At 38.9% G+C, this 17,933-nt stretch overlaps 1 protein-coding gene across 1 annotated transcript in view; it reads left to right on the top strand.

The window, feature by feature from the left end:
* Positions 1 to 17,933, top strand: part of LOC126176378 (sodium channel protein Nach-like) — a 120,060-nt gene that overhangs the window by 78,238 nt on the left and 23,889 nt on the right. Inside the window, exon 7 of the mRNA XM_049923535.1 lies at positions 13,730 to 13,892. Within this exon, the coding sequence (XP_049779492.1) occupies positions 13,730 to 13,892 (163 nt within the window). The remainder of the gene's footprint in view (positions 1 to 13,729; positions 13,893 to 17,933) is intronic.

Raw genomic sequence — 17,933 nt, forward strand, 5'->3', positions numbered from 1 at the left:
GGAGGAGGAAAGGCATAGAAAATTTGAGAGAAACAATAAATGTTGCTTTAGAGAAAGCATATGAAAAAATGAACAAATAAAAAATGCAGTACTGCAACACATAATGCCTTGAAGAACTAATGATGATATGACACCAACATTTATTATTTTAAGATTACTTGGTGATAATATTAGTCATATTTATTATGTAATTAGAGCACCAAGAAACAAGCTTCCAAAACTGTTGAAAGGGATTAGAAACATGGACCACAGCTGTGAAGAAATGTTCAGAGATTTTCAATATCAATTCAATAAATTTGTTCAAAATATTAAAGAAAATTCGAGAACTGTATACCATTGCAAATAAATTAACATAGTATAAGGTTATACACCAGAACAGTTTGTTGAAGGTAGAATAAATCACAACCTTTACGACTGTTTTTTGTAGAGTTTATTTTCTTTATTTACCCTACTATTGTTTGAATTATCAAAACCTGACTGTTTAACATAAATCTTATAAACATTTTTTCCTCCAAAGTTTCTCAACTAGGTAAATCTCCAGTAATTCTGTTTCTTGTATTTCCTGATCTTAAAAATTTATTTTTACATCTTTTAATCGAAACTGCATTTGAATTCAACTTCTAAAATTTCTGTTGACCAATTAGCAGTACAATATTTTTCGAAAATTCATTCCACTTTGCTGATTTTTACCTTTGTCAGCCATTTGTAATTTGGTTTATAATCATTAGATATAATTTTAGCTAGATTTAAATTAAATTTATTTATGTCTTTAGGTTTCATTTGTATTGTTGAATTTTTTGTATTAGTATATTCTTCAACCAGTTTTTTAACTGAATCAACCAACTTATATTTACTTCGAAGAGTAAATTGTTTCCACTTACATTTCTTTAATTTTCTGTTAAATCTTTCTACATCAGATGCCTTCCGTTGTGTATTAGTTGGGGGAATGATGAATATTGTTGCTGAAGAAGCTGAGCAGTCCTGGTGTAGTGGTTATGATACTAAACTGTTGCATGGTGGGTCATGAGTTCAAAACTCACCTGGGCTGTACAATTTTAATTTCTATATTCAGTTCGAGTACATTCTACAAATATCCACAAATGTCAAGAATCTTTGTACTGGAATGTTCTGTAATTGTATATATAGCATATGTGTTCTAGCCAGAGGCAGGTTGCTCCGTGCTCTTGTATGTGCAAATGCTGAATAAACCATCGTTAAGTGAAGTTAGTGTTCATCATTCATGTAATTACACCTTCTTCTACGTGACATTATTCTGGTGGAGGCGCCAGGTATTGGAACTTATGATAGCGCACATTATCGACGACACAGTGATTCCTATCCGGCCATGACTAAGCCGCCCTTTACGTGGTGAGAAACCTGAGTCTGAGCCATATACAAAATATCGCAATCTATCGGAAACAGAAGAAGAAGAAGAAGAAGAGGACATTACGATGACAGCAACTGTGTGCCACCACATGAGACATCCTTCCTGGTTCTCTGGTGATGATGGCAATGATCTAAATAACTGGCTGAAGGTATATGAGCATATAGCCAAATTTAACAAATGGGATGACACCGTGTATTTAGCTAACGTATTTTTTACTTGGAGGGCACTGCCAACAGCGAGGAGAAGTTCACAGGCTGGGAAGTATTATTGCTGGAACTGCGCAAATATTTCGGTGACACACAACGACAGAAGTGCAAGGCTGAAGGCAAATTAAAGTGCAGGGGACAGCGTCAGAAGAAGCTTCAGCATTCTACATTCAAGACGTCTCGGAGATGTGTAAAACAGTGGATCCTAGAATGAAGGAGGAAGATAAGGTTGCACATCTCATGAAGTGTATTGCTGAGGACTTGTATCAAGCCCTACTCCTGTAGGAGGTTTCGACAGCAGACGACTTCATAAAATGGTGCCAGTATATCGAGACAATGCATCAAAAAAGAATTACACGCAAGAAGTTTGAACGGCTTCCAAACGTTGTATCGATGTCTGTGATGGAGGAAGAAACTGATTTCACGAGTGTTCTTTGTCAGATAGTAAGAGAGGAAGTTAAGAAGGCATTTGGATTCCATGGCGAGCAAAAAACCGAGAACTTCAAGAGGTCATAAGGGAGGAAGTGGAACACACATTGAACCCAATCTCTCGTCCTTCATTTACATTTGAATTGGTGAAAAAGTCGAGACCCAGGCAGAGTTACGTTCCTAAAATACCGCACGAGGAACCTGTTTGGGCACCAAGGAAGACTGGTGTCTGGAGGACCCAGGATAAGCAACCATTATGTTTCCACTGTGGATGACGAGGACATGTGGTGCGCTATTGACGAGAAAGGTGGGGGATATCTGATACCGCCCGCGCCGGAAGACAGCAGACTGATCTTAGCCGACGCCAACTCCGGAACGACGAAGATGAACGAGAAGATGTGTGTGCACGACGACATAGGTCATCATCGCCGCAAGCTAGCCGTTGGAGAGAACACTCTCCCACACACCGATCAAGGCCTCCATCGCCGTTTAGAAGCTCCAGCCGATCACCTAGCCACCACAACCTGGAAAACTAAAGGGTGCGACCTTCCTTGGAGGTGAGGTCGCCTAAAAAAATCCTCCGTCATCGATCACTACAAAAATGTCAGGAAACTACGTCGATATCCTCATGGATGGCCGACCAGCCAAGCTCGTGTGGACTCTGGAGCATCATATTCAGTCATTTCAGAGAAGTACCGTCGCCAGTTGCAGAAAACCCTATTCGTCGACAGCAAAACATCTCTGCTGAAGGTGGCTAATGGGAAATATGTAAAACCTACAGGAAGATGTGTCATTCGTGTGGGTATAAGGGGCCATACACCCATACACAGCCCTTAGAATTCATCATCTTACAAGAGTTTAGTCATGACGTCATTCTCGGATGGGACTTTATGAAAGCTTTTCAGGCAATTATAGATTGTTATCGCTCGAAGATTATGCTAGACAAGAAGAGATACTGTGGACAGGAAGATGCGCATCAATGTATGCGGAGACTATGTGTGCTGGATGAAGTGATCATTCCTGCAGTCAGCGCTAGAAAGGTAACTGTCGCGTGTCATGCCATGCATCAACCCGTTGACCTTGTAGTGGAATTTAAGAGAAGCATAATACTGAAAAATAACTTGGTCATCCCAGATCTGTCGTTTCGTTTAAGAACGGTTTCGGTGAATTGTGGACAGTTAACTGTCGCCAAGAGCTGCAGATCCTTCCAAGACACATGTGTGTAGCAAACGCTGAGCCATTAATTGAAGAACAGCTGAGTGTCATAAAAACCTCTCATGCCGAGTCTGTGGCTTTTTAAGTGTCTCCAACAAGGTGGACTGAAATTTAATCCAAGAAAATGTCTCTTTGAAGCAATAATACTTGGAAGCAAGAATACTTGGACAACTTGTGTCAAACGAAGGTGAGCGCCCAGAGCCAGAAAAGGTTAGATCTGTAACGGAATTTCCTATTCCTAAAAGTATTAGAGATGTGAGAAGCTTCCTCAGACTATGTTCTTCTTACCATCGTTTTATCAAAGACTTCTGTATCAAAGCCAGGCAATTCCAAGAGTTGTTAAAAGCCTATGCTAAATTTATCTGTGGTGTTGCTCAACAAGATTCTTTCGATGTGCTGTGAAAAGCTCTGACGACCACAACTGACCCTGTACTTGGTCTGTATGATGAGCACTTTGTTAGTTGACAGGTCTTATAGGATCCAACAGGACGACTCGCCAGGTGGACACTATGTCTTCAAGAGTATGACATTACCATAGTGTACAAAAGTGGAAGAAAACACCAAGATGCCGACTCTCTCTCAAGAAACACTGTGCAAGACCACCAAGACATTAATGAAGATAGTGACTATCTCGCTCCACTCCAGGATCTCTCAGCTGACCAGGAGAAGGACGCCAAGATATCTCAAATTATGCTTGCCTTAAATCGGTCAGAGGATGTGAAAGGACAGTTTAAGGTAGTTAATGGATTACTTTGCAACAAAAACTTTGATCCGTTTGGAAAGAGGTGGCTACCAGTGATTCCTAAACACATACACCTAGAAGTTCTATAGTAATTCCATGAGACACATGAGGCCAGACATTTAGCATTTATTAAGACATACGATAGAATCCACAAGAGATTTTTCTGGCCAAGTTTATTTAGGAGTGTCCGTCACTATGTGTGGCGCTGTCGAGAGTGCCAGAGGAGAAAGGCAGTTCCTCAGAAACCACCTGGCCGCCTCATACCAATTCCACAAACCGAAACGCCTTTCCAGCGTGTTGGGATTGACCTCCTCGAACGATTTCCAACGTCTGCTAGTGACAATAGATGGATTATTGTTCGCACTTATTATCTGACACGCTATGCCATTACAAAAGCCGTGAAAACAGCCGAAGCATCCAAGGTAGCCAAATTGATCGCGGAAGTCATTGTATTAAAACACGGTGCTCCAAGGTCGTTAATTATGGATCGAGAGAATGTTTTTCAATCTAATCTTGTGGCAGAGACAAACCGTCGGTGCAATATTACTCATAAAATGACGACTGCCTATCATCCGCAAACTAACGGGCTTACTGGACACCTTAATAAGAGCTTGTCCGACATACTATCAATGTTCGTCAATGTTGAGCAGAGCAACTGAGATGAGGTGCAACCTTTCGTGACGGTTGCCTAAGACACCGCCAAACACGACACCACAGGATATACGCAATTTTTCCTGGTGCATGGGCGTGATGCGACAACGACGATGGACACTGTGTTTTCGTTACATCCTGATGACGTGGACAACGACTACATCGGCCAGGTGCTAACCAGAGCTGAGGAAGCTCGGCAGTTTGCTCGACTCTGCACGCTGCAGGCTCAAGAAAACGATCGCCGAAGGTATGACGCGAGCCACCGCCCTGTTGTCTACCAGCCTGGTGACCTCGTCTGGATCTTTAATGCTGTTCAGAAGGTTGGTCTCTCTGAGAAACTCCTCAATCACTACTTTGGACCTTATAAGGTTGTAAAACAGTTGTCTGATGTTACTTATGAAGTTGAAGGTTTCGACCCCAACACAAGACGTTGAAAGATCAGAGATACAGTCCACGTCCTTCGAATGGAGCCCTCTAAGGATCCTGCAACCCAGGGTAAATTCGAAGCTCCAGCAACAGGCAACAAGCGGAAAGATGACGAAGAGCGTAGCGGCAAGGAAGTTCTAAGAATATCACCGCCAGGGCGAGAATGAGTGATCGAGAGTCGGAGTATGCAGGACTGAATTCTCGTTCCTGGACTAGGAGGGCGCATCACTGAGACTCTGTTCTCTTAAGGAGGGAGCGATATCGTAAAATAAGCTGAGTAGCGCAGGTGTGGTGGTTATGATACTAAACTCTTGCATTGAGGGTCGTGAGTTCAAAATTCACTTGAGCTGTAAAATTTTAATTTCTATATTCGGTTCGAGCACATTCTAGAAGTATCCACAAATGTCAAGAATCATTGTACTAGAATGTTCTGTAAATGTATATATGGCATATGTGTTCTGGTTGGAGGCATTTCTCTCTCCACTCTTGTATGTGCAAGTGCTGAATAAACCTTCGTCAACTGAAGTTAGTGCTTGTCATTTATCTAATTATACTTTGTTCTATGTGACATTATTATATTTTTTCATAACTTCTTGAAAATATTTGTTGTAAAATTCCTTAATTTTCTGTTTGGAGTTTTCTCATGTCTCTTACAACTAAAATTTTTTAAAGTGTTTCTGTAACTTTTTTGTCTGGTTTAGCTCTGAGAGGAATACCCCAGGCAAACTTGAAAAGACACCAATTACAGTTAGTAAATATTTATAACCTTCATAATTTTTTGCAGTTACTCTCAATTTTTCCAAAAATGTGGCTGCTAATCTCCTTGCCATAAATTATCTACATAAAAAAAATAATGTCTCTCTTTTTCGCATTGTTTTCTGAAATTCATTAAGAACTTCTTCATGAGTGTTCATAGTTGTCAGGTTATCACCCTGATTAACAAATATTTTGTAACAAATTTACTCTTAAAATTGTGCAAAGTGTATTATCCTCTGTCTTCTGTTTTCTTTATTACCCTATGAGGAATGTGGGTTTTAGTAAATTCTTTAAATCTGAACTGTTTCAGTGAATTTTTTACATATCAACCACCACATATGGTTCTCCATTTATAGAGATTAAATTTCACAAAGTCAAAATATTTTATATCTAAAGTAACGGTTTCTATGGAACCTTTTAATCTAATAGAAAATTAATTTCTGCACTATTTTTATTGATAGGATGGCAGGAGTTATTTCATAAAGATTATCAAAGACACTTATTGACATAGCAAAACTGTTGAATAATTGGTCTTTATTCACATTTTAGCTAGTAACAACCAGATTTTTAAGAATAAAAGTATACTCAGAACTATGTAGTTTTTGTTCATTTCCTGTTGTGAATATAAATTCAATCACTTGTTTATTGTAAACCTTTCCATCTGATGTGAGTGTTTGAAACTGAGCTAAATCTGCCTTTCTGTGATAGTCTGAGAAACTATCTCTGCTTCCTTTTTTTGTGATCCTTTTTTGGTAGCAGAATTACTGAATTGTGTTTGAATGCTTGCATATTCATTCTTTGTGGTAAGAGTTTATAATTCTTTTTCTAGATATTTTTGTGACAGCATCGTAACCACTAATAGAATCTCTTATATCAGCCAAGCTATGAAAACCAACATAACTCCTACCAACTCTAAAGAGCTTATACAATTCCTTAACCAATCCTGTATTAAATTGCATAAAAATCTCTTGGTGTACATGCCACGTCAATTCAGGATAAAACTCCAAGCTTTCGACCACTACCTCCTGATGACGACCATCGAGGTAGTGGCCGAAAGCTTGGAGTTTTATCCTGAATTGACACAGCATGTACACCGAGAGATTTTTATTCAAGAAATACATTGCGAAAGACTTTGTAGCTGTATTAAATTGTTTGATCATGCCTTCTATTTTTGGACCTAGTAAGGACTGCAGATCTTCAGTTTTTGATCTAAACACCTCGATTTTTATCTTTAAGAACAGTATACAGCCTTAGGGATTTGCCTTATTTCTTCCACTTAATTACAGTTTGCTTTAATACTTGTCAATAATGATTTTGTTGTTGGTAAATTGTTTGCAGTACCAAGGGCAACTCTTCCTTAGTTTTTGGTTCTAATAATAGAAGATCATTGATAAGCAAAGTCAGCCTTATTTCTATTAATTCTCTTGATTTTTTTGCAGTGCTTTGTCCACTTATTTTATTTCCAAACATGCTCATTTATTAGATTCAAAATATTATTAAACTTGTTTGTCTGACACTAGTTTTAACAGAATTAAACATAAATGACCACATATCAGCATTGTAATATTCTAATATAGCTAGTTTTTTACAGATACTTAACTAATTTTTTGGTAAACATAAGTAAATATTTCTTTTATTTCTTAATTCTTTTATGTTTTTATATTGGTTAACATTTTATTCTCACTGATTCTGTATTATAAATTTTCCTGTATAATTACAAATGTTGTAAATCTAGATTGTATGCTTGAAATTTTACGATTTTTCCTGTATGTCTTGATATCTCTTTTATGTTATAAATATATCCATATGATTCAAAAAATTTTAAATCTAAACTTTTGCCTGAAATTTTACGATTTTTCCTGGAATTATTATGTGCATATTTTGAGACTTTTGTCACCACTTAAAAATATTATAAATTTCAAAATTTATAGAAAAGTTGGAAAAATTAATATAATGATTTAAAAATGATGAAAATAGTCGAAAGTGCAGAGAACACATTCGAAAAATATGAAAAACGTCTATTTTTTCGTGTACATTTTTTTTAGTTTATTTGCTTACAAAATCTAACTGTTAGTTTGCTGTCTTTTGTCGATTACCAGAGCAGTGATCTAGAAACCCCAAATACATTTTGCTCCCGTGTGGTGCAGCACACACAAAATGTTTGTTTGTGTGTGTTACCACTGTTGATGTCTCCTGAAACAGGCCACTGAACTTGCCATCCAGTGCGGCACAGCACATGTGTAGACATCTGTCAGCGCTTGGCCAGTGGACTGGTATAGGCTGAGGCATTATTTTTTAGAACGAATAAAACCTACACAGTGGTAATGGCTTAAATATTAAAAGTTTCATATTTGTGATAAACTCTATGTGTTTTTGGGTAATGATCTTGAAAGTGTGTAGTTTGATGAGCTTGGAGAATAGTTGAAATCCTCATTGCTTACCTACATGAGACGAGTTTGGGTGGCATAGTGTGGCATGGGACATTACTGATGGTGAACATTGCGATGCTTGCTGAAGAGACCGTCCTGCATTTTTCTTTAAATAAAGATGCAATTATTCCTATCATGGCCCAGCATTTTAAACACAAAATATGAGAATAGCACTAGTACTCTTAAGCTTAGAGCAGATCAGTTCTTTGAGTTTTAGAAAGAAGGCAAGTGGGGTGTAGGAAAACGTATAAACTGTGACATCAGAGGGGTGAGGGAATGTTTTTAACAAGTGAGATCAAGGGAAAATTCAGTGACCATACTGTAACACCATTTTTAGTTTGTGACCTAAATTTAATGTGAACATAATTCAGTATGTAAAGGGAGATGAAAGTTTTATAATCATGGGGGATTGGAATGCAGTTTTAGTGCAAGGAATAGAAAAAAGATTACAGGAGAATATGGGCTTGACAGTAGGAATGAGAGAGGTGAAAGACTAATAGAGTTGGGCAATAAATTTCAGAATGTAACAGACAGTACTCTGTTCAAGAATCACAACAGTGGTGGATATACTTGGAAAAGACCCAGAGACATGAGAAGGCTTCAGCTAGATTTCATCATGGTCAGAGATTCCAAAATCAGCTGTTGGATTGTAGGGCTTATTCAGGAGCATATATAAATTTTTGAAATCATGAAATTTTCGTTTTGAAGTTTTTCCTAAGTTTTCTGAGTGTTGCAGATTCTATAGTTGTGTTGTTTTTGACTCATAATGTTTTCATGTTGATTGTTGTATTATGGATTTATTTTTTTACTCATTCTCTAGTTAACCCAATGTTGACACTGGGTTTTCTCTCCTTTTTTTCCCCTTGTCAATACACGTTCTGCTTCTATAATTAGATTCTATATGTAATCCTAATCTGTTTCTGAATTTATGTTGTATTTTAACCCCTTGTCGAACAGCTGTCTTCCATTACTGTTTATTTGTGCGTCTGTAAGGTTAATGTTGGTTAGAATTTGTCTGTGTGTTTTTTTGGTTGAGTTTAGAGTTAATGTGTTGCAACTGGAGTTTCTTGAGATTACTAACCTTTCTTCTGTGGGCCTAGAGAGTATAAGACACAAAAGTGATTAGAATAGAAGACTTAAAAATAATTAGAATAAACAGTAAAGAACACTTTCTATCCATGCAAGACTATTACCACATACAAAAAACCAAAGCAGAAAGGAAAACTCTGTTGAATGATCAAGTATACATAAGAAACACCTTGCTGTTTATATGAATAGATAAAAATTCAGTGAAATATCTACAGCTAGTGACAGAAGAATAATAGTTCTCCACAGCAACTAACGCAAAGAATGTGAAAATTGGGAAGAAATAAGTTTGTAGCTTGAAAATTAGCTTATGTTTCTTAAGCGATCTCCGTCATGTGACCAAGATGCCAACTAAAACTCGAATAGATAAAAGTAATCACTTACATATGAAAAAAATATGACAAGAACTGCTTTAAAATCTATAAACTTCGCATATCAATAAAAAAAGATCCCATTCTAGGTTCCACTGAAGATGCCTTAAAGTAAAAGGCGAAATGCGTCTGCAACAAATGACATACAGTGTAGCAAGAAAAAGTAATGTTTTTATGTACAAAGTGAATATTTATGTGATTGCTGCTGCTGATGGCCATGCAAACAAACTTGTTTAAGAGGATCATCTGAAGGAATCAGTGTGGGAGGAAGTGGAACCATGAAGTAGTGAGGAATGATGATATGCATTTGAAGTTCTCTGAGGATGCGAATACTGCGATAAGGAATACTAGAGTAGGTAGTTCAGTTGATGAGGAATGGACATTTTTAAAAAGGACAATCAGAGATGTTCGACAGACAAAAAAAGGCACAAGGAAGGTGACTCGGAAGAGACCAAGGGTAACAGATGATACACTTCAATTGATTGACAAAAATGTTCAGGGAATACTGGAATATAGCAATATAAATCCATTAGAAATGGCTGCTGGGAAAATGAGACCCAATCGAAAATGGAATGATTGTTGGGAGGATGGACTCAGCATATAGAAAAGTCAAAACAGCCTTCAGTGAAATTAAAAGCAAGGGTAGTAATATTAAGAGCGCAATCGGAATTCCACTGGTAAGCATAGGAGAGAGGGTGGATAGCTGTAATGAGTGCGTTGAAGGCTTATGTGAGGGAGAGGACTTGTCTGATAACATTGTAGTCGATATGGATGGCATAGGGGGTCCAAATTAGAGGCAGAATTTAAAAGAGCTCTGGAAGAGTTGAGATTCAGTAAGTCAGAAGGGGTAGATAACATTCTATCGGAATTTCTAAAATCATTGGAGAAGTGGCAACCAAGCGACTACTCAAGTTGGTGTGTAAAATCTATGAAACTGGCGTTGTACCATGAGACTTTCGCAAAATATCATCCACACAATGCCGAAAATGGCGAGGGTACATAAGTACGAAAACTATAGCATTATCTGTTTAACAGTTCATGAATCCGAGATACTGGGAAAAATAACATACAGGAGACTGGAAAAGAAAACTGAGGATCCGCTAAATGACTATCATTATGGCTTTAGGAAAGTTAAGGCAGCAGAGAGGCAATTCTCAGGTTGCACTTGATAATGGAAGCAAGACTGAAGAAAATCAAGACATGCTCATAGCATTCTTCGACCTAAAAATTCTTTCGAGAATTTAAAATTGTGCAATATGTCCGAAATTCTGAGAAAAATGGGAGTAAGCTATAAAGAAAGAAGGGTAAGACGCAGTTTGTACAAGAACCAAGAGGGATGGAATAGCAATATGCATATACATAGATGACGGTAATATCCCGTACACAGTGTATAAAAGGTGGAGCTGTCAGTTGTACTCAGGTGATTCATGTGAAGAGGTTTTCGACGTGGTATTGGCCGCACGACGGGAATTAACAGACTTTGAACGTGGAGTAGTAATTGGGGCTAGATGCATGGGACATTCCAGTTCTGAAGCTGTTAGGGAATACAATATTCTGAGCTCCAAAGTGTCAAGAGCGTGCTGAGAATACCAAATTTCAACACGGGCAACACAATGACCGACGGCCTTCACTTAGTGACCGAGAGAAGTGAGGTTTGGGTAGAGTTGTCAGTACAAACAGAGAAGCAAAACTGTGTGAAATAACCGCAGAAATCAATGTGAAACTAACGACGAATGTATCCGTTAGGAGAGTGCTGCGAAATTTGGTGTTAAAGGACTATGTTAACAGACGATCGACATGAGTGCCTTTGCTAAAAGCACGACATCGCCTCCAGCGTCTCTGCTGGGCTCGTGAACATATGAGTTGGACCCTAGATGGCTGGAAAACAGTGACCTGGTCTGATGAATCTCGATTTCAGTTGCTAAGAGCGCGTGGCAGTGTTCGAGTGTGGTGGAGACCTAACGAAGCCATGGACCGAAAATGTGACTGAGCCACTGTGAAAGCTGGTGATGACTCCAGAGTGGTATGGGCTATGTTAACATGGAATGGACTGGGTCCTCTGGTCCAACTGAACTGATCGATGACTGGAAGTGATTACGTTTGGCTACTTGAAAAACATTTGAAGCCATTCATGGGATTCATGTTCCCAAACAACGATGGAATTTTTGTAGATGACAATGCACCATGTCACTAGGCCATAATTGTTCCTGATTAGGTTGAAAACACTCTGGACAATTCGAAATTGAAAATTTGTGGTAAGGTCTTATGGGACAAAACTGCTGAGGTCCCTAAGCCTACATACTACTCAATCTAACTTAAACTAACTTACACTATGGACAACACACACACCCATGCCCAAGGAAGGGCTTGAACCTCCGATGGGGGGAGCCGCACAGACCGTGACAAGGCGCCCTAGAACACGTGGCTACCCTGCGCGGTTGGGCATTTCGAGTGAATTATCTGGTCACCCAGATCTCCTGACATGAACTCCATCGAACATTTGTTAGACATAATCAAGAGGTCATTTTGTGCACAAAATCCTGCACCGCACCACTCTTGCAATTATGGACGCTACAGAGGCATATGGTCGATATTTCTGCAGAAGGCTTTCAAATACTTGTTGATTACATGTCACAACGAATGCTGCACTACACTAGGCAAAAGGAGGTCCGACACGATATTAGGAGTTATTCCATGACTTTTGTCATCTCAGTATGAATAATGACACATTGGGTAGGATCTTAACTTAAAATACACGAAATCAGACAGCCTTATTGGGATTGTGATGTCATATCTCTATATCTGCCATAATGGATTGCTATCTTGGATTCTGATGTCATAGGCCTGGTGAACTCTGTTAAACATGCAGGCTTTCACTATATTCCCAGTTCAACCATCTTGTATCCTACATAGAACAAGTAACCAGCCAACCATCCATACTGGCCTTTTATGCACAAGTCCACCAATAGGACTACTGTCCAGCTTTTTTTTTTTTTTTTAATTTTCCGCCATTCCACACTAGATTCTGACTGTGACATCAGAGGAGTGGGGAAAACGCTATATATCTTTTTCAAAAGTAGCTCCAAATTTAGATTCTCTTTCATTTTATATGTCTATTTTGAATTTCCTATCAAATTTTGAATTTCCTTCCATTTAATGCATAAAGCGGTAAGCCTGTGTCAGAGTGGCTGTAGGGGGAAATCTGGCGATGTTGCATGACATCTTAGGGAAAAGTGGGGAAGGGCAGAGAGAAATTTGGTGACAGTGTAGCCTAGTCTCTCACTGGTGCAGCCCCACTAAGTAACATAATGTGATAGGCTATTTATTTTTAAATAATGTAGTACCAAAATGTCACAAATTGCAAAATCCGTTTATACGCTTCACAGTATCAGCTCGGAGTAATTGTTATTTGCTGTGTCTGTTCACAAACATATACTTCACAATGAAGCAGGTCAGATAACGATACTTCGTAAAGGTGTAGTGGGGCAGTAAATATTGATGTAAAAAATGTCATATGTGTATTGCATTATCTCTTTTAGGCAGTCAGAAGTAGCTGAGGAGAGACAAGGTAATTATGGTAACGCCAACACCCTGAGGAGTATGAAGGTATCTCAGACATGTGACACAGCTTTTCCACTGGTCCTTAATGTAGCTGTCAACTGTGACATATATGACTAAATTAAGGTCTTTTTTCTTTGTAACAATTAAATATCTTTCTCGAATTCTTGGGCTCTCTGTGTTGGAAGTACAGGATTCAGAATTCTATGTTGGTATTCTGGTTAAAATTTATATGCTGTACATAACCACACTCAATGAGTGTTAGGAAGGTTGCTTCGATATTCCTCAGCAATCTCATTTCCAGTGCTTTTAAATGTAATGACTTATGTGTCTCTAAAACTCTCACTATCGACTCGACGACTTCCATTTCAACCTCTCTTCATCACTGAGAAGTTTATTGCTAACTATTTCCTATGCTTTTTATGAACATTGTAAGTTGCTTCTAATACAGCAATTTATTCATTTTCTTGCAGGTATTAGACCGATATGTGATGTCAGAGGTCTTGCTTGTCTTGCGCCATATGCTAAAAACCTGGAACATCTGACTAACAAAAATGGTAAACCAGTCAGCTGCAAATGTGTTAATCCTTGTGATACAGTTCATTACACAGTGTCAAAAATAAGCGAATTAGCAATGTAAGTAATCAATTTCTTATGAATTCGTTCCTATTTTTGTTGTACCATTTTAATAACGTTATTTGTAACTTACAGTCAATTTGTATTGGAATCAGGTGGGACATAAACTTGTATTTCAATATCACAGAATATCTGAGGAATGATGAAAAAATACATTCAGGTTTGTAGATTTGTTTGTCTTTCAGCAAGTAACACTTTCAAATAAATTCTACAGGGAAATGATTTAGGATATTTGCGAACGTGTGTGCAAGTTTTAGAACAATAATCCAATTTCAAGTTAACAGTAATTATGTGACATAAAAATTGTCAGGTAGAATAATTTTCAATGTTAAAATCGATTGTCATTGTCTTGAGTGTGCAAAATTTACAGTTCTTGCAAACTTTATTTCAAAGTGACAGAGAATATTTGAAACTAACAACTCATGTCTAAGTGCATTCCCGTATGAGTATATGAACAGTTCAAGGCAGGTTAAGGTATCTATCTTTTTGTTACTGCTGGCTATAATATGTTCTCAGATTCCTCAGCACACACGAATTTTCGATGTGATGTTAGTAACTTAGCTGTACCACACCAAGCGCAATGCAAAGTATCATATAGGTACACCAGTCAAAGATGGCGTAACTAGCTTAATAGTCTTACATAAAAGATCGCGAGGTATTCGGAAATTGGAGGGATATACAAAAATTGGTGTGAAATTAAAAACTGCCCAGTTGGGCTAGAGCGTTTTCTCCCCACTCCTATGACACTGTAGGGCAATTGCATTAAGTATAAAATGGTGGAAAATTAAAAATCCAAGATTGTGGACCTAGCCCAATTGTCCTAAGTGTAAAATCTAAGATGGCGGACCTGGAGATATGAGCACAGCCCTATGACACCACAACCCAAAATGTAGGTCCGAGATGGCGAATCTGAAAATATCAGTGAAGTTTTGAGACCACCTACGTCAATGTCATGAGCGTGGTTGCCACATCACTTAAGTCAGAGATGGTAGACCAAGAGATATTAACACTTGCTGCACAGCTGCTAGATTTCTTGCAGTCTAAGTTTAAAATTAATGATGGGAACCCGGTTTTCCCTGGCATCATAGTGGATTTATGGCGCTTGTGTTAAGTTTAAAATGGTTGAAAACCAAATAGTCTAGTTTAAAATGACACCGAAACAATTTAACCCACCCCTCTGATGTCGCGGTTCACTGACATAGCTTACATGAATAAAAGTTCCCCCACTACCACCCTATATGCCAATGGTGAGAGCTCACTTGCCCTAAGTTTATACACTTATGGTAGGATAGGCTGGGGCAACTGTGTCTCTATTTAAGCAAAATGCGGGTATTCCTTCCATGTCTAGTATATCTCGTAAAGATCACGTACAGTTTGAGTAATTTATTGGTGTAGTCAGGCTGCATACAAGAGATTGTGTTTAATGACTGCTGCCAGTAAAAAACAAAGATACAGATGTTCTATTGACTGGGGTACGGCTTTACTCCTGAAATTTTAAAGGACAGAAAAGATTCTTCTTAGGGCTTCTGCTTGGGGAGGTTTTGGATAGACGCCATTAGAGCAATTTGGTGTTGTGAACCTATTGTCCCAATTGTGGACAAGATTTAATATTAACATTACAATAAGTAGCAGGAAAAGTGTTTCTGAACTATGAGAATAAAACACATATATGTCAAATGGCAATTTCTATGTATTATCCTTCAAACTTCATGATTCTGTGTTGTGCTGTCGGCGGTTTGTAGACTGAAAGAATCAGTGGAAAGTGAACTTGTGGGATGAACCTTCAATTCCGAATTACCCCTGTTTCAGGATATTCTTGCATTAACTTTAACATACAATACAACAGCTAAACTCCTTTAGCCACTGATAGTACCACTCTTGCGCACTGTGTGGATTTCCTTCCATTTGTAAGCTTGTAAAGAGATTCCAAGAGTAACATGTACTAAACTAAAGAAGTGATTTGTACTATGAGTTATTGTTACAGCTTGGTAGGAATTCACCTTCCGCTGACTGCATTCAGAGAGAGTATGTAGAATAGTAGTTATAATAGTTAGCATAATTGGTCACATTCAGTCTTGTTATCAAAGAGCAATAACTTCTATTAGAAATTAATCATAACTAAGTCATCCTGTGCTTTCTTAGTTAATAAAATTTTAATAGTTAATTCAACACTGCTTAGTTCTCTCTGAATTTTTTATTAAGTGATTCTAAGAATGCTCGCTAAGTTCATGCAGGCTGCAGTGTTGTCGCTGCTGTCAATGAAGCTGAGCCACCTCACAACCTTCTTCATGCGTGCAGCTGGCCACGCCAAGTCTGCCAGGTGCTGTCAGGCGATAAGTGTGTGAAGTGCATGGCCATCACACCTGAACAGTATCGAACTATACATGTTTTTCTTACACATTCGTAATTTAGTGATTTCTCGTTTTGTATCTGTGATTCACTTCTGTAACTGTCTACACTATATGTAGATCACATGCCAACGTTTAAAGGGAGAATTATATGGGGAATTTTCTTTTATTTTTCACTCATTTATTGATTTCAGCAGCCTCATCCTTCCTGATACCCAGTCCTGATTTAATTGTTCGCAACAGATAGGAATTTGACTCTGTAGTTTCAAGTCAGAACTGCTTCCCTTCTTTCTTTCTATGTGTGAGTGCTTGGCTACGTTGGTAGTGCTTATTTCAAACCTAACTTGGAGGTCTGAGTTCACCAGTAAGGACTAGTTTCTCCCACCTTTTTAAAAGTATACTTTGCCACTGGCTGAGTCAAACACAGTGTGTAATACTGTAGAAAGTTCTATGTTTAAAATTTTTATAGGATAGATCTAGTGCAATGACCTCCCACCCTTTTTTACACCTTGTTTGTTGGTATAGCTCCTGGGACTACTCTGTAGTTCTTGGTGATTGGCCATCAGATGCCCCCACCCTGAAGAAGTCACACTGGACATTGCCTACTGGCTGGAATATACAAGCTGGGTGAGCTGCTTGGCGGACCAGCCTGCCTGTGTATGCATTCACGGCCCAATTGGGTCAGCTGGCCTACACGCCAACAATATCTGTGACCTAACTGACTGTGTGTGGACACCATTGAGAGCTGCATGCATTGAGGAAGTGTGGGCTGACAGGTAGCACTTGGGCATGCAGGTATGGCTTGTGGTTGAGCCAACACACCCAAATCCTGGAACTGATTGCAAGACCATGACCCACACATATGCAAGTGGGTCAGGGCTGACCATCTCGAGCAGTGAATTGGCAGACTGGTCAGCCTGTGTTTACAGGCAGCTTTATGGTTGCCCCAACCCCCCAACCTATCAGCAATGGTCAGGTGAACGACCAACACCTAGATGGTGGTAGACAGGAGAACCATACACTACACATAGCACCTCATCTCCTCTCACACCAAAGCAGCAGCACACTGGCTAACACCATCAGCAAGAAAAGCATATGGTGTCACAAAGTCAATGGGAGTCCATGTGGGCTCACTCCTGAACCACCTTCTGATGTCAGTCAGAACAGTGAAAGCCAGAGCAGTTGTCAAGGCAGATTGTATCATGCCAGCTCCTGCACAGCTATAGGAACCAGGCATTCAAAAATGCAATTAGAATGTTGACAAATAGAGAACAGCGAGGAGCTCCCTGGTAGGCAGTGACAAAGAGAAAGACTTGATGCCCAGTCTACAAGATGTACACACATCAACAAACTCAAATATGCCATTTGTAGGTGCACCATGGACACAATTTACCTCAGAAACTATGATGTACCATGAATAGGAACAAAAATGGCTCTGAGAACTATGGGACTTAACTTCTGAGGTTATCAGTCTCCTACAACTTAGAACTACCTAACTGACCTAAGGACATCACACACATCCATGCCCGAGGCAGGATTCAAACCTGCGACCGTAGCGGTCGCGCGGTTCCAGACTGTAGCGCCTAGAATCGCTCGGCCACTCCGGCCGGCAAATAGGTACACTATGAACATTATTTGTCTATTGTCATTTGAGTGTTATGAACAAGATGTATGGTTTCATGAATCCATGCAC

This window comes from Schistocerca cancellata, chromosome 3, assembly GCF_023864275.1.
Source record: "Schistocerca cancellata isolate TAMUIC-IGC-003103 chromosome 3, iqSchCanc2.1, whole genome shotgun sequence".
NCBI classification, from domain to species: Eukaryota; Metazoa; Arthropoda; class Insecta; order Orthoptera; family Acrididae; genus Schistocerca; species Schistocerca cancellata.